The sequence below is a fragment of the Rissa tridactyla genome, chromosome 12 (assembly GCF_028500815.1).
Source record: "Rissa tridactyla isolate bRisTri1 chromosome 12, bRisTri1.patW.cur.20221130, whole genome shotgun sequence".
NCBI lineage: Eukaryota > Metazoa > Chordata > Aves > Charadriiformes > Laridae > Rissa > Rissa tridactyla.
The window spans coordinates 11044269-11067375 of NC_071477.1; the positions used below are offsets into that span (position 1 = coordinate 11044269).

Here is a 23107-nt window from a genome sequence, read left to right on the forward strand (position 1 = left end):
ACGAAGAGAGTGGCTTGTCACTAAAGCTGCTTTTACCTGTCGGTTTCTCTTCTTCTCATGAATCTCTGAGCGCAAGCTGTTATTTGATGGCTTAAGACATCCATGCGTTCCTTAGGGAGCCCGGCAGACTGAAATATGCTCTGCGGTTTTTCTGATCAAAAGTTTATTTAAAGTATTTATTTTGGGGGAGGAAGTCTGGGGAAAAAAAAAATAAAAAAAAGTCAGGTTGTCACATTTTTTCCATGCGTATCTTGTGCCATTGCACATTTCCTTGCAATCTTGATGACATCAAGTGACACAGAGAGCTCAATGCCTGGGAAAGGCAGCGGGAAGCGGCTGTTACGTGAGGAGGCATCACGCTACATCAGAGGGCTATTGCAGCGCTGCTCCGACACCGGCAGCATGAGCTTCTGCGGGAAGCAGGGGCTCAGGCTGCAAAAACATTCAGGTCAGAGGCGGGTCAGATCCTTCTGAAGTGACAGCTTCTCTTCATGGGCTTCTGAGCTTCCCGGAGGGTCCTTTGTGCTGGTGTTTTTTCTTGCTGGAGCAGGCAGAGCGCAATCCAGCACCGCAGCGCTGTGCCGGGGGGGTATCTTCGTGTTAGCACCCTTGGGGATAGTCTCACCTCATTTGGACTCTTGCCCTACGAGATCACTCTGGCTTCGTCCCTCCTCCAGCTAAAGGTTGACAGTCAACCTGTGGGACAGCTTCTTGCTCTTCCCTAAGCTGTGCTCAGGCATCGTAGGACCATCTGTTCCCCAGGATGCTGCTCTCCGCATCCCACTCTGGGATGCACAGCTAAAAAAAAAAAAAAATCCCCACATTTTCTGCAGACCAACTGCACGGTCAGCAGCAGCCACCAGAGCAGAGCCAGGCCTCCTGGTGTCCAGAGCAGCAGTGTCATTAACACCAGTCCTAGACCACACAGGATAGAATCACAGAATTGTCAAGTTGGAAGGGACCTTTCAGATCATTGAGTCCAACCATCAGCCTAACACTGACAAAAACCATCACTAAACCATATCGCTAAGCACTACATCTACCCGTCTTTTAAATACCTCTAGGGATGATGATTCCACCACTTCCCTGAGCAGCGGATGGATGCAAGAGGCAGCAAAACCCTTGCCAAAGGCAGGCGTATTAATCAAGAAGCAGCCATACAAGAGCACAGCCAGCCATTAAAGGCTGATGGTGGCTGCAGTCAAGTCGGTTGGCTCAAGGCTGCAACACCATCCATCATGCGGAGTGCGCCATGCCAGGCAGCTGCAACATCTTCTCATTGCAGCAAGATAGGATTGCATTTATCCATAGCCCAGACCTCCGGGTGAAAGGCTTATGGTGTGCGAAGCAATGGGACAAGAGATGGTGAACCTGAGAGTTTGCTAGAAGTTAGGATGAATTTCCAGAGGAAAATGTCAACTTCTGTTTAAAAATAGGAAGAATAAATACATTGAAAGCCCTGCATTTTTATCCTCATGTGTTAGGATTTCAGGCAAAAGTTTTGGCATCTTTTGGTTTTTTGGCTTGTGGAAAAAGGAAAAAAAAAAAAAGAAAAGATACATTCTGTAGACAATCCCAAACTTCATTTTTCTACTTAAAAAGAGCTTTAACGGAAAATGTTTGACCTTGTAGGGGATAGTCTTGGATGAGGAGGTCACTGTAAGGACACGTGAGCGTGCGCAGGAAAGGACGGACGCTTTGGTGGATGCTTCGGGGGGCTCGTTCACACAGCGTTGGGGGGTTTGAGTACGACAAATAGGACACATCTTATTTAAGAAGTACAGGTCACATACCGTGCTCCCAGTTGTTTGAAGTGCTTTGTTATTATCATTGCTATATACTGCATGTACTGTCACAGTGCTGGCCACAGGCTGCCAAGAAAATATCTGGGCTGCTGGGGTGGCATTTGCATCCTTACCAGATTTGGCCTCCAGACACCGCAGTCCAAGCTTTAGCGTAAAGCTGTAGCTTTCTGGATCGCTTTCAAATACGAGCTGGAGTGAAGAGAAAGCGCCAGGCCAGCGTAGCAACCTCCTGGGGCTGCGCTGGTCCCTGGGCACAGCGTGGCTGAGCCTTCCTCCCTCCGCTGCATCTCATGACGGCAGGCAGGGCCTTGGGGTGAATCCTGCGCCGTTACTTTCGGGTAGGTAGTAGCGTGGGACTCAAAAGCACAACTTTTTGCCAAGTGATCTCAGGAAATCAAACTGGCTTCCCAGGGCTGGTTTCGAAATAAAACAGAGTTGAATCAGGAGGCAGAGCTACACGAAGTCAGTCTGGGGATGGCACCGAGCGTGGGTATGTTTTGCCCTATTGAGGTCCGTTCCCCTTCCTCCGTGCCTCGGTATTATCACCAGGGTGTTTCCTGCACTGTCTGCAGCTTTTTGTTGGTGTTTTTTATCTCTTCCTGCGTGCCATGGCAGGGGTGTGGGTATCTATCATGGCAAACGGCTGGTTTTGGGGCACGCAGACAGATTCTGGCTGGAGGCGGGAATGGGGGCGGAGGTGGAGCAGGTCTGGCTGCGCAGCTGGTGCCAGGGCGAGAGGAGAAGCTGGTGCTCCTCAACCAGGCGCTGAGCCCGGGGATGAACGGCTCCGGGGCCCATCTGTGGTGGGAGAGCTGCAGGGTGGCAGAGGCGCTGTCTCTGCGTCTGTCTGGTGCTCGGCGAGATGGCAGGTTGGGAGAGCCAAGTCCTCCCGGCTCGCACTGCTCAACTTTGCACACAACCTGAAATTAAAGCTCATTTAGCTCGAGCAGGGACTGGATCCACTCCTTGGCAAACGCTCTTCGTGCTCTCCAGTTGAGTTGTCCCACTTCTTCTCCCCCTCACAAGGCTGAGGACTGGAGTGTCCTTACGGCAGGGATGGAGCGAGTCTTTCCCTCTCCCGACAAAGCAATCAGCCCTAACAAGTCCTGTTCCGGTCTGGGCATTCAGGCAGCAATATCTACGCCCTCGTGTGCTCACGCACCTTCCACCGCGCTGGTGGGGCTTTGCAGGAGCATGGGCCAGGAGGACGGCTGGCGACCTAGCACTGCAACCAGCTTGTTCGTTTGGCTTCAGCCACCCAGTGGTGTCCCTAAGACTGAAGTGACACAAGGAGGTGATACCACCCAGAGGGATGTTCCTGGGCCTCTGTGGCGACAAGAACAGCCAAAACTTCCTCTTCTTCGGGAGTGGCCCCAAGCTCAACAACAGCTCCTAGGCTGTGCTTCACGGCAGGGTGGATACAAAGGTATGTGCTTGATCTGCTGTACCGCTGTGCCCCAGGCACCTTTTCCTCCTTGAACCTGGCTGCTGTCACCAGCTCTGCATTTCACCCCTGAATAAGGCTGGCAACCCAGGGGCAGATGAGCTGAAGCACACTTGGATTTTACCCCGTGGGAGCCTGCAGAGCAAAAGGCACTATAAAAAGACACAAAGCTATTCTTTTTTTTCCTGGGAGGCACTTCCCCAGCGCTACACCCGGTGAAATAGCTCAGGCCACATGGGGTGCGATGGTGCCTTTGGCCATGCCCTGATGGAGAGGGTGAATGGCGGGATGCAGCTGGGACTGGGACGTGCATCCGAGCGATGCGCCGGAGAAACCCCGGGGAGCGATGGGGCGGGAGGGCAGGAGGAAGCGCCCGGCAGCAAAACCCACAGTGCCGAGCACCGAAGGAAGGATGTTCGGGCACATGCAGCTGCCAGGAGATGGGGTTACAAGGCGCAGCTAAACAAAGATCTCTGCGAGAAGGAAACGGATCCCTCCTGCCGACTGTAAGGTAGGAGCCGAGCAGTAGCTGCTTGACATCATCGGGATGAGCATTGGATTACAGCAGGCAGGGACTGACTCGGGAGGGGAGGAGAACACGCCCCTCGGCCCCAGAAGTGCAACTTCATTTAGCAGCTCCCAGTACAAGGAAACGGCAAGTCTGAAACTGGTTGTGATTCCCCGGCCGGCTTGGCCGCTCGCCACAGTGGGCAGAGGCGCCTGGAGGGTGGAATCCAGCCTCGACTCCTGCCTCGGGACAGCGGGACTTGGGATTCGAGAGGCAGCAGGAGCTGGGGTGGCCGTAAGTAGGACTGTGCACGCTGCTGTGGGGCCGGCAACGGTCTGGGATGGTCAGTGGCCAGGAGACCTGGCAGCGCAGCGAGGGGCTGCTCGCCAGCTTCCCCCTGGCACGGGAGCCGGAGCTGCGAAGGGGTGATTTGTTTTAAGGTACAGTTAACTTTCACCTAACCGACTGCGAACAGTGAGATTTTTGCTGCCTGCGAGCCGTGGGCTGAAAAACTAAGCCGCATCCCAGTTTTTCTGCTGTTGGGAGAAACCGTTTGTAGGCTGACGGTGGGGAGGTGGCTGCTATTTCACTTGGAAAATGATGCCGTTCAGTACTTGCTGCGAAGGGGTAGCAGGGAGAGCAGACTCGGCTGTTAGAAATCACAAAGGACTGTGGATCGGTGACCCCCGTGGGGATTTCTGGCCTCATTTCTCACATGTGTCCATGTATTCTGAGCGACTTGCCCGAGGGAATCCCTTACAGCGTCAGGGAGGCTCTGTGCTTGCCGGGGGGGGGATGCCAGCCTGCGGGACAGACGCCCAGTGTGCCATCTGTGCGGGGCCGTGGTGTGAATCCATCCTCAGGGCTGTCGGGAGCTGCAGGGCTGCCCGGGGCTCCCCTTCCAGCCACAGGCAAGGGCTTTGCAGAGCACGGTGTCGGAAGCGGTCTCAGAGACTCCCTGGCATCCAGCTTTCCAAGCAAATGTTTTAAAAGGCAAAGATGTGGGATAAAAAAAGAACTGCTGTGTGGTGGTATTCTCAGGAGGCTTTGCAAATTCCTCCACCTCGGAGCTGTGTGTCTTTCTCTTCTTTCTCTGGATTCCCCTAAGCAGCTGGTAGCAAGCCGTGGTGGTGAGCTTTCACATGCATGTCATGCCTTGGCCCCAAGGGAGTGCTGGGGAAACGTTTCCCTTTGCTTGGCAGGGGTAAACGGGTCTACAGAACAAGGGCCGAGCATAGCCATGAATCCAGAAGCAATGCCCTAGGTGGCTGGGCCGGTGGCACAAACTAGGAGGAGGACACACTTGGGTCAAATGAGCCAGAGGCAGCCGCAGCAGGGATGCTGCAGCAGCACAAGAGCGAGAAGAGACTTGTGGGGTGGAGACAGCCTGGCCAGGTGGTAGAGACCATTGGGTGGTTGCAGCCCCCCAGGCTCCGGACCATTTGCTGGTGGCGAGGTTGACGTGCCTTGCTCGGGTAGCTATGGAGCACACCTTGGCTTCTGAGTCTCTGGGCTGGAAAGAGCCACCATGTTAATGCATGGCCACCTAACTGAGAAATTATCACGTTTCCACTCTTGTGAGGGATGATGTTTGGGAAAGAAGGATGCATGAAGAGATCCTCAACGTCTGGATTCATTCAGAGTGCAGATGTAGGTTAAATGGCTGTTTACAAACATGGATGCACCAGTAGCGCTTAATGTACCTCGAGCACAGAACAGGGCATTGAGTCCTTCAGACAGAGCTCCCCGTGGATATATGTGTCCCCCATGCCATCATTTTCAGGGACAGTTTCCAGAGAGCTCAGACTAAGTAGTGCCTTAAAGAACTGGAGATCATTAAATATAGTCCATAGGCTCCCAGCGTAGGTAGCTTGGTCACGGGGAAATGAAGACCCAAGAATGCTCGTAGCCATGTGTCTTCCAGCCACCTGGTATTTCTGTACTCAGTGGCCAGTGGTGCAGAGTTTTGCTGTTTTCTCTTATTCCAAAGAGAAGTCCACCTGCTTTTGAGCCCACTCAGAGGGATAACAACAGGCATACAACCCAGACCCCCAAAATAACTATGGAAAATGGTTTCCAAATTCCTAACACTTCCTGATCTTCCACATTTTGGAGCCAGTTTCTGCACCATACTGCCATGCATTAATCCCTCCAGCCTGTCCGGGCAACCAAACACCTGCATTGGTCCTATCTTAGAGGGGCTACACACAAAGCAGATTATTTTCCTGGGCTCATACGAGGTCTGTGTCAGAATCAGGGATGAATCCACAAGTCCATAAAGAACAGCAGAAGCTTCAACCCAGCTTTTTGTTTGCCTTTCTATGCCACCCTGTTCTGGTCTCTCCCATTTTCACATTCAAAGCCTGGATCCGATTGTTTCTCCACACCACTAAGGGTTTCCTTAGCATCAAAGCTGTATACATGATCCAGAAAACAAGTTTTCCATCACAGTACCCATTTTAGAGAGGATGAGAGGGGGAAAACCCCCCCATGCTTCTAGTTGTCTCTAGCCCATGACTAGACAAAGCTAAGTCATAAAGAGAGCTGCTCCCAAGGCTTGCCAGTGAGAAGGGGAGGTGCAGCTTTTGCATGGACTTTGTCCCCAGCTCCTCAACCTGGCAGTTGGAGAGGTCAGGACATGGCTCCAAGACCCAGTTGGCACCTGCGGCACGAGCAGGAAGAACAGCAGTTGGACTATGAACCACCTATTCCCCTGTTTCAAAACTCTCAATCCCTTCAAGATACCGACTTTACACCAACCATTTCTGGTTTGCATGATGAATTCCCAAACGCTTCCTTCCCTGCACAGCCCCAGAGAGGCTCGGTGCTCTTTGCACGGCTCCTCCACATCAGCTTTCATGCACGCATGTTGCTGGTCACAAGCCACCGCCTCGGGAACTCCCTGGTGAGCGCCAAAACGCCAACATTTGTTGATATTTGCAGTGATGTAATAAGCCAAACATATCCCCAACCAGAGCGTCATCAACTTTACTGGAATTACTGTTTCCACAAAGTGTAATTAATCTGCGGCGCTCATTGCCATGAGATATCACTGGAACAAAGAGCTCAGAAGGCGTTTTAATAGACATCAGGTAGTTAGTTATCTTCGGTAACAAAACAATCCTGGGTATGATTAAGAGGATATTGCATTTTAAGGCTTGTAAGACCTCCTGGTTCAGGGTAATTAGTGACTGATGAAAAACATTCCACTACAATTACAAGTTTTCTTGCACCTCTGAGGCCAGGGGTGCCAGCTGCTCCTGGGGAGCGGGCAGTACATGGGAGAGTCTCTCAGTCTGGGCCGGGAGGAGCGGGCTCCTGTTCCCATCAGGGATGTGAACAGCCTCTTGTTTACCCAGAAGGTGAAAGACGACGAGAACGACCTTCTCGCTGCTGCCATCCCCTTGCTTGAAACCAGAGAGGATTTCCTCTCTGGATCAAAAGCAGCACCATCGCAGCTGTTATGTAGAATAAGACTAAATTCTGCCAAAAAGCATTCTGGGTTGTTTTTTTTATTTTTTGGAACATATATTCATTTTGAAGCAATGCTGATAGCACGGAGTTTGTTTTGTGTGCTTGTTCCTGTTGGGTAACAGCTAATAAACATGGAAAGAATCTGAACCCCAAACACATGCATCATGCTGATGTCCTTGTAGTTCATTCCTGATGGGGTATGGATGTTTAGCTATCCAATGAACATTTCCACAGGGGGCCCAAAATAATCCGTGGTACGTTGATGGGACAAGATTAGGAAATTTTGATAGGACAAGATTAGGAAATACAACATGTTCTTTAACAAGTTACTTTTACCCATCCTCAGTCACACTGCCTGGACTAATCCACCTCACTACCCTTAAATCCCCAAACTCCCCGTCTGGGATTTGTCCGGGCTTTCCACAGAGGGGCCTTCAGAGCTCTGCCCATCACCCCGGGAGCAGCAGGAGTGGATGGCCCAGCAGAGGATGAGCCTTTGGGGGTGGAACAAGGGGCCAGCTTCAGATTTGCAGACTCCAGATCCCCAAGCGAGGGCTGTGGGGACAAACATCTAACCAGAGCCAGGGTGGCAGGGTTGGAAAGCCAATACCAGTTGCTATAGAGTTTCTGTCTCCAAAATCAGATTTTTTTGGAGAGAAAATGGGGGTCCCCCCCCATCCCATCAGGAACCGGGGTGCTCGGTGATAACTTTTACTTCAGAGCATCATTGCTCCAATTTGCTTTAAGCCTCTCTTGGCGGAGGGCCATGTATTTTGAGATATTTTGCAACACATCTGAAGTGCTGGAGGTTTAACTGTTTGGGCTGCATAACACACGAGCCAGAGCGGAGCAGGAAGGCAAAGGAGGAAAATAAAGACTTGTGGATTTCCAAAGCTGGCTTGCTTTCTTCCTTCCTGCTTTTGTTTGCCTGCTTGGTGCCCTAAAAGGGCAATGCATATTCCCAGAGTTGTGGGAATACTGTTTCTTTTCCGTTCCAGTGTTTCCAGTAAGCACTTCACTGTAAATGGGGTAAACACTAACAAAAGTGTATTGTTAAGTCCCCCATGTCTTTGTTTGGCTACTGTCACCATCATAATTAGTATTTTCCACTTCTGTAAGCCTGTCATCTGCAGGTCTGAAAGTGCTTTACAAATATTTGAAGCATCTGGCGAGGGGAGCAAGTATTATTAGCTCCGTTTAACAGATGGGCAAACAGACACACAGAAGCAGCAAGTGCCCTGTCCTTGAAGCAGGGCCAGGGCCAGCAAGTAGCCAGCTCCAACAACTAGGGAGTTTTAAAAGTGGGTCAAAAAAATAAAGAGAAAGGCTGTAGATCTGTCCTGGCTTGGAAACTGAAACCAGAGTGGTACTCAACCCAGACGGGGCAGACGGATGAATGGCTGGATGAGCTACTGCTTAGATGGTTAAATGGTTCATCTCTTCCTTTCTGTTCTGCTAATATTTGTCCCTGGGACAAAGTGGAAAAAAAACAGTCCACGATGTTCCAAAAAGTCTGAAAGCTGAAACAGCTGCTAAAATAAGCAAGTGTCTTGTTGGCTGGGCTCTGCAGGTCAGGGGACTGCAAAGCACCCACAGATGTTAAGGCCACAGAGGAAATGTCTGTGAGTGGGGCCTGGGGACAGCAGGAGAAGGCACAGCTGCGCACAAATGGCAAAGAAACCCAAGGGGCAGAAGAGGGACCAAGCAAGGCGACTAAAAGTACCAGATCAAACTTCCCCAGTTGCCTCAGAGAAGCTGATGTGGAAGTTTCACTTCTTTAAAGGGCAGTGGAGCTGCAAACCAATATTCATTTATAGTGTGGAGGCAGCCACCGGGTCCCCCCGTGGTGCAGGTCAGGAGATGCGAGTCGCTGCGGTTCTCCCCCAGCACACCCACGTGAAGTTCACAAAAGGAGAAGCAAAACCAAAGGGAACTTCTCTCTGAAGCCAGGACATCCCTTGTTCTTAGACACAAGAGGCCAAGTCTCTATGAGCACGAAGCCTCCTGAGAAGGTGCCACACGACCATCACCGTCCCACAGCCTTCGGTTGCTGTCTCCGTGCTCACCAAGCCAGGCACAGCCCTGCCAGACACTGCGTCCCCTTTGCTGCCCTCGTCACAGACGGTGGAAAAAGCAGCTGAACTTTATGCTTTCCAACAAAAGCACAGATAATGTTTTCTTACGTTTATTTTCTTTTCCTTCCCCAGAAGCTGCTGCCCTGCTGCGTGTGAAGCTTGTTTGAAGTCATGTCCAAAAGGAAAGTCAACTAAATCAGGTAGGGATTCACACTATGGACTCATATAATTTTTATTCACAGGGAGATATTACATAAACAGGAATGTGTTTTTCCCTTCCAATTTTAGAGAGTCATTTGAACTCCCTCTGTATTCTGAATTACTAGATGCTAGAAAGCTGCTAAGAGGAAAAAAAATATCAGCAATCCTGCCGTAATGACTTTCCTGCTGTATTTTCCATACTTCACAGCCATGTACTCATCCCGAGCCATGTTCCGACGCTGACTCTAAGGGCAGCCCCTAGTGCAAGCCGTGCTGCACGGCATCTCCCTGCCAGCCACAGGGATGTTGTGTCCAAATCCTGCTCACGGGCAGCCCAAAGGCTTTGCATGGGAATATTGTTTGCCTGTACGTAACCATGTAAGCAAGTTTTGCTTCACACGTAGAGTCAGCCCAGCGAGATCCAGGGAACCCCCAAAAGCTTAACCTTTTGTGGCACTCGCGTAACCAGCCAGCTCAGCCAGTCCTTTCCGCGGTTTCCCTCCCATGACTCCCGCACTCAGGGCATCTCCTCACATCACCTTGCTGCTTTCTCGTGTTCCCGCGCTGAGCTTCCCCTTACACAGGGCCGTCACTGCCACATTGTTTGTGGGCGATACAGGATCTCAGGGCTCTTTGGGGCATGTAGACATTCATCCCACAGGTCTCCCAGAGCGGTTTGTCTCTTGTATCCAGCATCTTTCCCGTGTATGCTAGAGATACCCTGTGTCCTTCTACGCCTAGGCTACATTTCAGTGGGCGATAAAATAGTTGGCAATTCATTTAATAGAAGCTTTCCCTTTTCTAAGGCTATAACTTGCCATGATCGCTGAGCATCCCCAGTGTAACGTTACAGGCACGTCTCGAGCGCCGCTTCAACTCGTGTCTAGGTGTCATATCCCTGGTGACTTATGCAGACAGATTTACCCTGCCTGCAGAAAGGATCAGAAGCTGCTGTCACCTGACAGAGCTGTACAAAAATTCTCCATCCATCACAGAAACACTCAGAAAAGAGGGTGTGGGGGCTAGCAAAGCTTTCTCTGTCCAGGTAGGGGTCCCAGCAGGGCAGTGCAGCCAAAGGAACTACTGATTTCAGTGGGTAACAAGCCACGGAGCCACCCAGAAGGGCTTAGCTCAACCACCCCTCACTGCCAGCCTGGTTCTAACTCCTACGCTTTCCTTTTCTATGGCGTGTAAAGCACCATCCCAGCCACCCAGTCCCTCTCACAGCTCCCAAAGACACATCTCCCCCCTGCTCCCCTCTTTCAGGCAAGCACTGCCCCTGCCCTGGGCTGTGTCCCGCTGGTGGGTCCCTTCCGCGCGGCAGGGCGGACGGCCAGGGCAGCCAGCTGCAGGGAGCAGAGCTAAGCCTGGTTTTGCTAATCAGCCTCATTCCACTCCAAAGAGTTGCCCTGGTTATTTTTAGGCCCCGCTGGGAGCTGCCAGGGCTCCCACACCTCAGGAGGTTTCACAGCTTCTCGCTCAGCCCCTCACACCACGCCGAGTCAGGAGGAGACTCTTTGGATGCTGGATGTGAGTTCCTAGGGGATTGTGCAAGCCTGAATGAGGAAGAGCCAAGGCAGGTGGCTCTCAGCCTCACGCACCCCATGCTCAGCTGAGCTTCCTCAACTAGCAGCAGCCCAAACTGCATAGTCACAGCCCATACAACACCTCTTCCAAGCTAAGCTTTCCTTCCCAGCCACGCAAGCACTGCTGTCACGCAGCAGCAGAGCTCAGCTCCTCACATCACAAAGAAAAGCTGGACAAAAATTGCTCTTTTTCCTGCTAGGCATAAAAATAAAGAGCCATCCTCGCTTACCTCTGTCCTTGTAGAGAGGTCCCCCTCCACGCAGAAACACCACTATCCCATCAAGACCTGCTGTGGCTTCACCTTCCTTTTATACATGACAAGGGCAGCTGTGCTAGAAATTAGCCCCAGCTGCATCTCCTCTGCACTAATTTGACTTCTCCTTGCCCAGGGAAGCCTGCAAGCTGGTGGGGAGGTTGTGCTGGGGGTGAACATCCCCAGGCAAGGAATTCAAGTGGGGTTTGCTTTAGGTGGTGCTCACTCAGAGGTCAGGGCCCCGGCGTGATCAAAAAAGCTGTGGGAGCACTGGGGAGTTTCCAGCCTTTGAGGTGAAATCCAGCAGGGACTTTTCTTCCTGAGTGGTTTGGGGGAAGACAGGGAACCCAAGGCTGAAGGGGATCCCCATTGCAAAGGAATCCACCCCATGGCCCTGGTGTGACAGGGTGTCCACACATCACAAACCGGGACAATACATGAGTCTTCCTGGAACATGCCTGCAGCAGCAGCTGTGGGGCTTTTGTAGCCCCACAAAGGGTTTAAAGTGACTGGTCTGTGGTTCGTCTACTTTGCAAGTTCAGGCATCAGCAGATCTTCCATGTAGTCACTGGTTTTGTTCATGTAAAAATATGTTGGCTTACAAAGGCAGCTAAATAAGAAGTTGGGAGAAATGGATAATAGCGCAGCAGGGACTCGTACCCTCGTACTCCTTACAGCTTTGAAAGGGTCTCTGCAGGGGACGGAGAGGCCCACGGGCGCTGGCTCACAGGGCGATGGGTGCTCCTGGCTGTGCTGGGTGAACACCAGGTGCTCTGGCTCGTTGCTCTTTGCTGTGCAGAAGTCGGCATCGCATCCACCCACTGCGAGCCTGGCTTGAGGGGGTGAAAAATGGGGGGAGAAAGGTGACAGCCTGACACATCCTAGGGCTGGCCGGGGCTGAGTGTGCCTCATCCTGCTCTGCAACCCCATCCCTTGGGGGGATGTGCGTCTTTCGGGGGCGAGGAGGGGAACCGGAGTGCCCTGATTTATTAGCACCTCGAAGCTGTGGGATGTGAAAAACAAGCTCGACCTGGGAACAAAACAAAAATACAACTGCTGTCACGGCAACTGTCTCCAGATGCATGAAGAGACCAATTATTTCCATTAATCAACTTAGAAGCTGCAGAAGAGACTCAAACTGCAGCCGAGGCTCGGTGCTGAGGGGAGGGAGGAGCAGAAAGCTCCATCAGACCCTGGTTGCCAAGGCAAACCATGATTCCTCTTGTGGCAGAGGATTTTTGGAGCGGATGCTCAGCACCCATACCCTGTGGGGACTGGCAGAGGGGTGCTGCCTGCTCTGGGCATGAGGCTTCAGGCTGGCAGTGTTGTGTGGCCAGAACTGGGCACCAGGGTGCCCTTTGGGCAGACAGAGGGACGGATGGACAGGCAGCTCCCTCCCATCGTCGGCCACGCATCCTGACGCTAAGGAGATGCTGGCGGGGCTGAGCAATGCCCTCCCGCCTCCCCCACTCCTCCCCAAGCCTTCCGCCCTCCCCTGGGGCCCGCAGCAGCGCGCAGAAGGACTCACCCTGCCCCAATGCCAAGGGTCGGCCGGGATTTTGAAATCCGGCTGGAGCATCTCTTACGTCAGCTGGGAGCCAGGCAGCGGCCAGGAGGATGTGGGGCAGCAGGAGGTGCCTTGGGACAGCAGGGACGCTGCAGTGGGGGTCCCTGGGGACATGCTGAAGGCCAGGAGGTGGGAGGGGGGGCGGAGTTTGGGGAGTTTGGTAGAGGGAGAAGCTCAATGCAAGGTTTACAAAGTCCTGGAGGACTCAGTCTCAGCCTAATTTTAAACCCGGAGCTAAGCAATTAGTTATCAGTTCTACAGGCATTAAGTGACATTAAGTGTACTGTAAAACAAGGGCAAAGCAAAGCAAAGGATATGTTTACGAGCACTGAGCCTCATTCCCCTTGCTGTGTCTGATCTCCTCCTATATGAATTATAATTTTCCACCAAGTCCTAGAGAAGCCTAGAAGCTCTGTTCCTGCAAAACCCCTATAGTGGCTGGAGAAGCTGTGACATCTGCGCTGGCTGAATTCATGGTATTTAGCGTAAGAGCCAGAGGGTGCAGAGTTATTATGAGGAATCCCACAGCAAAAGCCTTCCAAAAATACCAATGTGCCATGCCCAACCTTGACATCTCTTCACCACCAAAGGGCGATGAGGCTTTTCCACGCTATTCTCTCCTGGAAAGAAGCTGCTCAGCGTGACGTGGATGCACGTGTGCTGGTAGAAGACCAGGCTGCTGCCCTGGTCCTGCCTGTTTTCTCACACGGCCGGGAAACTCGGGGCTCAGCAGTTTGGAGCACATCAGTTCTGGCCAAAAAGACCAACCACTACTACATTTTGGAGGACATAGACCCAGCAGGAAAGCAGGGGAGCTCCGTGCCTGGTGCAGACCCTGCTTCTTGTGTGTCTCCACGACCAGACCAGGCTCCCAACAGGACATCTGCAGCTTCAGCTCGGCTTCTGGCCGCAGATCTAAGCTCTAGTGCATGGGAGTCATGAGCCATGGCGAGGCCTTGAAGGCACGAGCACAGGTCTAAAAATACTCCCTAACCCCGATAACACGGTTACGGAGCACTCCTTCTTTGATGTGCAACCCCTCATGCATGTTCCCAGACAAGAGCCAGTGGAAAATTTGCTGAAATTCCAGCTGGAAGTTGTCAGACAGTTGGTGGAAACCCCCTGACCTCAAATGCTGGCTTCAGCCCTACAGGATTTTTTTTCCTCCTCGCTGGATGTGACTGTCCCAGCAGGAAACCTCACAGCAGACCCACAGGGAGCACAGAAATCCCGGTGCTCCCCTCTCTGTGCTCTACCAGGCCCCCCTCCGCAGCAAACCATCTTACACTGTAAATATTTTAAAAGCCCCAGCAGGGCTGTGGAGCATGTTTTGCTGTTGTTATAGATCCGGCCCCAGCAGGAGAGGTCTAATAATAGTCACTGTACCCTGGAATGAAAGGGCAAGGGGCGCTGCACAACACAGGGAGCTCGAAGGCGACCGTACCACTTCGTGCCTTGGTCCCTGCCGGTTGACAACGAAGGGGAGAGAAGCGGGATGTGCTGCACAAGCAGAAGAAGGGCTCACATCCCTGTTCCCCGGCAGAACTTCAAAATTTCACCTCAAAAACACAGCAAGGTTTAGCTTGGCTGCGTGGCTTTGTTTGGGGGCTAAAAGAGAGCATTAAATCCTCTGGCGTGAGACCAAGCGGGCGGGAGAACACGTCCCCGGCCGGGCTGCAGCACCGAGGAGCCATCTTCAACCAGAACCTGCAGCTGTTGGTCCCAACGGCCGCTGGCAACAGGCTGTCACAGGGCCACAGCCGGGCAGCAGCACCCCGGGACGTGAGTCTGCTGGGGCTCCTGCCCCCGGGGACCTCGGTGTCCCAGCCCCTGCCCTCAGGGGCTGCCTGCTGTGGCCACAGAGGTGGCCGAGGTGCGGGGATCCCTCCTTGGGTGTCCCAGGGAACAGCACAGCAGGCTGAGCAACTCCTCCTGCTTGTCCCGGAGGGACAGGGAGGTCTCTAAAGGAAAGCAGGGTGGGCGCAGGCGATGATTCAGGCTTAGTTAAGCAGGGAAATCCTTTGAACCTCCTTCCTTACAGCAGCCCAGGCGCGCTGTGCTGGCTGCCCTAAGGGGCAAGGATGTCCAAGGAAGAGGCTAAGACACCTTATGACCAAAACTGCCGTGGATGCCATCCAGAGATGAATGGGACTTTCTCTGACCTAGAGACCCTTTGCGCTCGCTGCAAAGGTGGGTTAAATGGAGAGGAAAATACTGAGGAGAGCAAGAGGTAAGAGAGGCAGAGCAGAACGGAGGGGAAGCAGGCCGAATTCAGCACAGCCTGCTGATGGCCAGCATCAGCGCAGAGTCCAAAAATAGCCCTTCCTAGCCATAAAAAGCTTACAGTTTAACCTAGACAAGGGACAGATGCAATATCGTGTGAAGGGTTTCCTTGAAACTGGAGTCCGGGGCTGGGTGTGACCGTAACATCCATCCGATCCCTCGGCATTAGACCCCGGCCGCTGGCTCGGGTCACAGGGCTTGTGTTTGCTCTGCAGGCGCACGGCCCTGTGGTGACTTTAACCTGCCCGTGGTGTTTCCAGGTCATTTGTCTGCCATACTCTCATTATTTGCAGTAACTGTTTGCTCGTAGTCCTGGGAGAAGCAGGCAAGGGCGGAAAATGGGAATTAACTGCTGGCTTGTCAGTGGGACCGAGAGGGGCGTTGAGCTGACCCAAAATAAATGCCCTGGTTTCTTCTACCACAAGGCAGAAGAAACATTTAACCCTTTAATTTCTCAGCATCCGCCTTCTAAATGGGTAAAATTCAGCCCTGGAGTGTGTGGGGCTGGTTTAGCTGCAGCCCCCCCGGAGCAGAGCCAGCTGCTCCGTCAGCTGCTGGGTGATTTCCCTGGAAAATGCCAGTGAGCCCAACTGCTGTCCGACAGCAAAACCGCTCGGGAAGCTGAGTCCAGGCCAGCAAAGCAAAGACTATTACAGCTCCAGATTTTGTTTTTTCAGTCCTCACAAGACACTACAGAAAAATAAGTCCAGGCCAAACGGCAGGTTTGGCAGAGCCAGGTTATTTTGGGGGGGGGGGGGGGGGTGGGGCACGGGAGCAGAGGTGGCTCTGGGGACACGTCTGGTGTCTATGGGAGCTTGCGAGGGGCTTCCTCGCTTGTGTCCAGCTGCCCTGGGGCGGGCAGCACCGTGTCCCCACGGTGGAGGGAACACAGCCTCCCTCCAAGCAGCACAGAAAAGCTTTTCAGCAATGTGCAACAGGCAGCAGGTCCCAGCCCCCTGCCAATGGCCTTTGTCACCGTGCCACGCATCCCCTGCCCCATCCCCGCGGGCTGGCACGCTGCTCCGAGGGCGCAGGGACCGTTTCTGTTACCGTCAGCAGCGAGGAGGGAAGGGGGGCAGGAAGTGACCCTCTGGGGACAAGTTGAATCATCTCTTTGAAGCGCCCTGGGAAACCTCTGCAGGGTATTTGTGTGCTGCGGGCTTATTCCTGCAAGGCCTGGCAAGAGCTGGCACATCATCCCCTCCCGCCAGCCCACGGCAGTACAGAAAACCAAAGGTGGGGAGCCGGCGGGTGATGCACCCCCCCTTTGCACCCCCCTGCCACCGCTAAATGACTGGCCACCGTGACGCAGTTTCAGGTTGAGCTACGCAGGCAAGAGGCAAGGTGGTTCCTTTCTTGTCCCTGGCAGACGTTAAAAGATGTTTCCACTGACTAAAAACCCACTGAAATGTTTTGCACCTGCCTGGAAATGTGGAAACGCTCTTTGAAAAAAATCATGTTTTTTCTATATCAAAAATCGAGGCGAGCGCTCCCATCACCTCCTCGGTCCAACAGCTTCCCGGAGGCAGAGGCTGGAGAGTCTCTGCCAGCGGGAGGGGGATCTGCCCGCAAGGCTTTTGAGAGCCGCCCACCTTGAAAATCCTGAAGGAACTGCACAAATGTGAAAGCTTTGCTCATAAACCCGCCCCTCTCCAGCGGAGAGCCGGAGGCAGGAGCTCTCCCAGCCGCGGAAAACAAATCAATCACAGGCGCCATCTCCCGGCCACCGAGCCGGGACCCAGCCCGGCCCCGAGCAGCACCTGCCTCTGCACCACTTGGTTCCTGCCCCGAGCTTAGATCAAGATCCTATCCTTTTCCCACGGGATGGGGCATTTAGTCACTTGCCCAGCGCTGTCGCAGCCGAGCACATCTGCCGTTGGCAGCTACGTCAAGGGACACCGGGAAAATGCCACATCCCGGGGGGGCTGGCTGTCTCCTGCTCCCCATTTTGTGGAGTCCATCCTATGAACCAGGTGGTCCAGCCCCTGGTGCAAGGGCAGGAGGACTCCTGCCCAAATCAGCTCTGAACTGGCCTCACTGATGTGGAGATGGACCCAGGCTTGTGCAGACCGCTCTTAGGGAAGCCTCCTGTGTCCGTGTGACATCTCTCCAGCAGCTACAGGAGGTCAGCAGCCTCTGGGCCCCCAAAACCTGCAAGGAGCACTTGTCTGGGAATGATGGATACTCATCGTGTCCCAGGGACAAGGCACTTTGCTCGCTGAGATGAGCCAGCCAGGGAGGGCACCTTGTCCCAGGAGCCTGGAAAGGAAAGAGGGAAGACAAGGAAAAACAACATCCGGGATCTCTTCCTGGGGCAAAGGATGGAGCTTTTCCCGGAGCTCATTTAACAGAGGCTAGATGGATGCCAAGCGGGTGTTTGCAAGGAGTTGCTGGATTTGGAGGAGCAGGTTCTCCTGGGGATGTCTGGGTGGGCCAAGCCCCACATCCAACCAGCGCGCGGGTGCCAGCGCTCGCTGAGCTGGCATCAGCACCAAGAGAGGAGCCCCTGGGGCTACTGACACACACTGGGTTTACACAGGTTTGAAGTTACCGCACCCTGCTCAGTCTCAGGAAAGGGGATAGTTTAACCTTTTTTATCCTGGCTATTGCATCTTCACCAGCATCTTCTTTCTGCTGCCATAACATGGGGGATTACAGAGCCAGGAGTGCGATTCCTGCCCAGGCTGGTGGTCTGCCCGCAGATTTCCCTGCTAGGAAGATAAGCATCAAGCAGGATTTGTGCAGGAGCTAAGCAAATTTCTCAGTGGGACATTAACCCAAAGACACAAAAGCAAGTGCATGACAAGAAGCTGATTTTTTTCTCATTACAGAGAAGCGTTTCTAATCAGGACCTCCTTCTAGTATTGACATTATCAGCAGGGCTAAGGGTATTTTTCAGTGTGTAAAATTGGAGATAAGACAACTATTAATCTCTAATTTCCATGCAAAAACCAAACTGAGTGCCAAACTGGCTAAACATGAGCAGGAACCAAGAGCACCAGGTTTCTAGTGCTGGCTGTCTCTGCGCCCAGCAGCCAGGACGCCTGCGATACGTCCCCCGACCTGCTGATGTCCCTGGACTCTGCACGCTGTGTGACCGCTGGCAAGTTAAACCCTCAGCTAAAATAAAAGCCAACAACTCCAGGACCTAGTTCAGGCTGAACTAAGAGCTGGCTCGCCGCGGAGCTCGCTGGTGACGAGTGGCCGCTCCGAGCCTTTCTTCGTGCTGTGCGCTTGGCAGAGACACAAGCCTGGAGTGAAGGGATCCAAACAGCTCACGGAAGGGCTGATTTTCACATGTTGAAAGTGTTTATCTCAAAGCAGTCCAGCCCAACGCTTTTTCAGTGACATCTGACAGCCAGTGGAGGCCAGTACTGATCCAAAGCCCCGTACCTGTAAAATACTCCCCTGCTCCCCGAGCTTTCCAGTGGGTGTCCATCGGGGAAATCCTCATTTCCCATTACAAATTCAGGTTGGATCAGCACACCCCACCCCCCCACGCAGCGAGCCAAATTTGGCTTCTGTTCAAAGCCTCCTGCGGTGTTTTGAGGAGGAAGAAGGGCTTTTTCTGTAACGCGACCTTGCAGCTCCTACAGGAGAAGGCCAGAAACTCAAAAGGGGAGGCAGGTGCCTCCTCTGCTTCGCTTTGCAATGGGAAGGCAGAACAAGGGCCAGTAAGGCAGCTGGGATGGATCCCTCCTGCCTACCTGCCCTCACCCGGCACCGTGGGCTACCCCACACCGTGGCTCACCCTGCACCGTGGGTCACCCCACATGGTGGGTCACCGAGCACCGTGGGTCACCCCGCACAGTGGGTCATCCAGCACCATGGGTCACCCCGCACAGTGGGTCACGCAACACCATGGGTCACCAAGCACCATGGGTCACCCCACACGCTGCCCCACGTGACGGGGTTGATATCTGAGATTTCAGCCGCTGCTGTGAGACGAACCGGAGCAGAGTTACAGGGACTATTTTTTCGTGCTGTAATTTAACTCCGGGGAGTAACCTAACCTGGAGGGAGCCATGACTGGAGGCTTGCTGAGCATCCTTGACCTCACCGCTGTGTTTTCTCCGCAGCGTTTTGCAGGTGTATGGAGATGCAATGGAGGTAGAGTCCAGCACATACACCGACTTTATTTCCTGCGATCGGGCCGGTCGGAGGAACGCTGTCCACGACATCCAACGAGATGCAACCACCATCAGCATGCGCAAGCTGACCGAGGACCTAGGTGACCTCGCTGTTGAAGGAGCAGGTGAGCCGACACCAGTAAGCCCAGCTCGTGGCACCCAGGCTGGAAGGGACTGGAAGGCAGCTGACCAGTCCCGTCTCTGGGAGCATCACGCAGATGCTCAGGAGGAACATCCCCTTCCTCACTGCATTCAGAGCCTTCGTGCTCGGTGGATACTCAGCTAGTGGGAGACTCCCTAGGCCGAGGGGCTCTTGCAGTGAACGAGATGGTCCTGGCACATGAGCTCTGCACGATCCAGCCAAGTCCCTTTGCTGGGCTGGTTTGTAGAGATACTGGTGCTTAAACCAGACATGGACCAACCAAGAGCTTTCCCAGCGCACATTACACATCAGGTATAACTTAGGCTTTATAAAAATCAAGTGTGAGGTGGGTTGTGGTTTGTTTTTTCTCTGCTGGTTGGTTTTGATTTTTTTTAAAAATCAGCCTTCACGTAATTCCACCATATTTTAAGTAACAACAGCAATAATTTTAAACACCACCGGCCATCTCCAAATCTTCCCCTGTAGGCCAGGCATGGCAGGAGCATCACCCTGCTCGCTGCATGCCGACCAGCTGACTACAAGAAGCAAGAATCCTCTGTTCAGAGCACAAGCAATCCAGCCACCTTGATTTCACTAATAAGCAACAAAACACACAGCACCACTGCAGAGGGTAAACTCAGTTTTTGCCCTTGCTCCTTTACTCCTCCAGCCTACAATCTGTAACTATAAAAACACTTTAAAATGCATAACCCCAACTGTACTGCTTTCAACATGTCCATACTAGCACATGTCCATCCACCCGCCCACAATGAGCACAAATTAGAGTTCTTCTAAGCGAGAGCGACCCCGGCTGTCCAGCAGACATTCCTGGGGTGCTTGCAAGTTGCTGTTACAGGTTGGACAAGGAGAGGACATCCCTGCCCCCTTGCTCCCTCCCAGCACCGCCAGATGCGTTGAGAAGCCTTTGTACTCCAGGAACGTGAAGGGAGAACCCAATACTCTTAAGCCAAACATCTGGCCACGGGGAGGGTAGCGACAGGTCTTCAGGCGGCAATTTGAATAAAATCAGCTATAGCAATTACTGATCGCTTGTGTCCTCGGCAGGGTGTAACCGTGCTTTCTCCCCAATCCTTCCTTCTGCAGAAAGCCAAAGAGATGCCACCTCTTCTGAGAACGACCCTGGAGCAAGACCAAAGGGGCAAGAAAACAGCCCCTCCCCATGACAGTGCACAGGGGGCGGGATGGGCAGGAGGAGGGCCTTGCTGTGAACATTAAACAAGAATTCATGATTGAATCTGCGGAAAAAAAACCAATCTGGAAGAGCAAGTGGCCTGTCGAATGCCTCTGCTGCAACCGTTTTTGTTTAGAGAGCCACAAGATGCTGTGCAAGGACTGGCACCTCCAAAAGACTTCTGCTCCCATCCCTAACGATTTAGAGCAACACTGCCGTGGTTGTAGTGATATGAGCCATTCTCGAGATGCCTTAGCTGCAATTTTCCCTTAGGGGAAAAAAAGATTTCAGTAATAATAGACACGCCAGACTTTCCTGCCCAAGGTACCTTCCTCCTTTGCAAATTTAGACTATTATTTATTCTGTTTCCATAGATTAGAAATTTAGGTTATTGGTTTTTCTAAGCCTCACCCTCACCTGCATCTGAGACCTGACCTGGCCTCTGGACTGTCCGTGCGGCCCCTCGTCAGGGTGGCGGTGGGGAAGGGACCCGGCCAGTCCCACCGCCTTCATGTCAAGCACCGCTCCCCTGTGCTGCTGCCACTTTAGCATCAGGAAAGGACCAAAGCACAGCTCTGTGTGGACGAGCTCCACCCACAGGCCCAGCAGCACCAGCCACAGGCATCTTTTTCTTCGGGTTTTACCGTTTTAAGATATTGTTAAGTTGGGGGGGGGCGGGGGGAGAAACATTTTGCTGGTTTGACTGTTGAAATTCAGGCTTAACTTTGCAAGCTGTTAGCTGAGATGATCTCTGGTAGGATCTCACACCGTTCTCTCTTTTAGGAGACATGTTTTTGTGTTGAAGATGGTTTGATAAAACTATATAAGCTGTTGGAATAAATAACACAGCCTTCAAGTACTGAAGGTGTTGGTTTTTTTTTTCTGCCTGGGTGTTTCTTCTTCCTCTGTTTTGCCCGCTAGCTGGTTAAGCTGCAGAGTGGTTACACCAGCTTCTCCCAGCAGGGAGATAAGGAGCTGGGTTATAAGAGTCCCTGACATCTGGGTCTGTGAAACCCCCCGGGTTTGCAGCACCCAGGTGGAAGCAGAGCACAGAAGATGCTAAAAGTCTTCCCCGAGGTTCCCAGGTTTGCTGCCAGGCAGCGTTTATCCCCACGGGTGTTTCACCCCCCCGTGGGAGCCCTGCTCCCCTCCCCGTTACCAGCCCGGCAGTCAAGCACAAGGCTGGCTCGGGACTTGGCGGAGCGTCCCGGACACCAGCAGAAGAGGCGTCTTCCCCACGAGGACATCGCCAGCGTTCCACCCAGCCCAGGCAGAGCCCATCCCGCCGGAGGCAGCCACAGCCCAGCTGGGATGGATGGACAGCCGGCCGGCACAAGGACAAGGCAGGGCTGGCCTGAGGAAGACTCTCCACTGGTGACACAAGGACAAGCATCACCCTGTCAGCCTAGGGAAGAACCGAATGTTACAAGTTTTGAGATTTATCAGAGAAAACAAGGCCATAAATAAGCAGAGAAGCGGTTGCCAGGCAGAGGGAGAATTGTCTGTGGGCTGCCGGGAAGCGATGTCCGCGGGGCTGGCACAGAGATGGCCATGGCTCTGGCCCCCACGGGGAATGAGGATTTGGCAGCCAGGTAGGGGCTGCATCTGCTGCTTTGGCAGCTGCAAACCAGCTCGGCTCCCAGCGCTGCCTGGATACTACTGCGGCTCTGTGCCCGGACGGTGGCCAAGAGCCTGCTCCCTTTTCCCTGCGCTCGGAGACAAAACAGCAGGTAGCCCCTGGGCTCGGCTGACCGCACAGTTGGGTCTTTAAGCCCCATTTCCAGCTCCCCTCACTGCCACCAAACAGTATTTTTGGCTGGTGCTGACATACAGAGAGAAAGCTGAAAGGCGGCGCGGAGGGACTGTGCACCGCGCAAGAGCTCCGGCAGTCAAACGTGGGGTAATCTTAGGTTTCCCTGGTCAGAAAATATCTGTTCCAGAATTATATTTAGGCAGATGATTAGGGACCTGTCGGCCAACTACCCTCAGAGGACAGGCCAGAGGCATCAGGTTGCCCCTGCAAGTGAAAGAGGCGTCTCCGCTGCCGTCCCTGACTGAGCTGAAAGACCAAGGGCACTTGCTTAAATCCAGCCACATCCTGACTTGCAAAGTTGCTGAGCACACGGATGCTCCGAGCCCTTCCTTTCAGATGAACGGAGGGGCACGCCGGACCTCCCGAAACTCTTAACCAAGCGCTGAATGATCGCAATGTCCTTCAGCAAACACTCCCCTGCCCGAGCTGCCAGGGCAGTCCGACAGCCAGGCTGCCCCACTGCCGCCTCTCAGCATCAACCCACTGCGCAAAACCCAGGAGAGAGGAGGAAAAAATTGTAAAATATTTTTGATACATCCCAAAAAACCCCCCTGAGAGTACACAGTGATGGCGCTGCTGCTTCTAGCAGTGATACGCATCGTTTTGATTACCGAAGGGAAAAGGACAAGCGAG

The 23107-nt window shown here is 53.3% G+C and overlaps 1 protein-coding gene across 3 annotated transcripts; it reads left to right on the top strand.

The window, feature by feature from the left end:
* The first annotated feature begins 3212 nt into the window (after window positions 1-3212).
* On the top strand, window positions 3213-21536 carry PKIG (cAMP-dependent protein kinase inhibitor gamma). Of its 3 annotated transcripts, none has more exons than XM_054218782.1 (4): window positions 3213-3231; window positions 9439-9506; window positions 19277-19452; window positions 20574-21536. In XM_054218782.1, exons 3-4 carry the CDS (start codon window positions 19302-19304, stop codon window positions 20651-20653), a joined length of 231 nt encoding a protein of 76 aa, XP_054074757.1. In that variant the 5' UTR covers window positions 3213-3231; window positions 9439-9506; window positions 19277-19301; the 3' UTR covers window positions 20654-21536. The 3 variants fall into 3 exon arrangements, with proteins under 3 accessions (XP_054074757.1, XP_054074756.1, XP_054074755.1); XM_054218781.1 differs by lacking the exon at window positions 3213-3231 and adding an exon at window positions 3652-3760; XM_054218780.1 differs by lacking the exon at window positions 3213-3231 and adding an exon at window positions 3841-4051.
* The last annotated feature ends 1571 nt before the right edge of the window (window positions 21537-23107 follow it).

Excerpts from the sequence above, each read along its gene's own strand:
- PKIG (XM_054218782.1), top strand. The coding sequence starts at position 19,302 with ATGGAGGTAGAGTCCAGCACATACACCGACTTTATTTCCTGCGATCGG. Across the intron at positions 19,453-20,573 it reads CCTCGCTGTTGAAGGAGCAG|AAAGCCAAAGAGATGCCACC; the intron begins GTGAGCCGACAC and ends TTCCTTCTGCAG.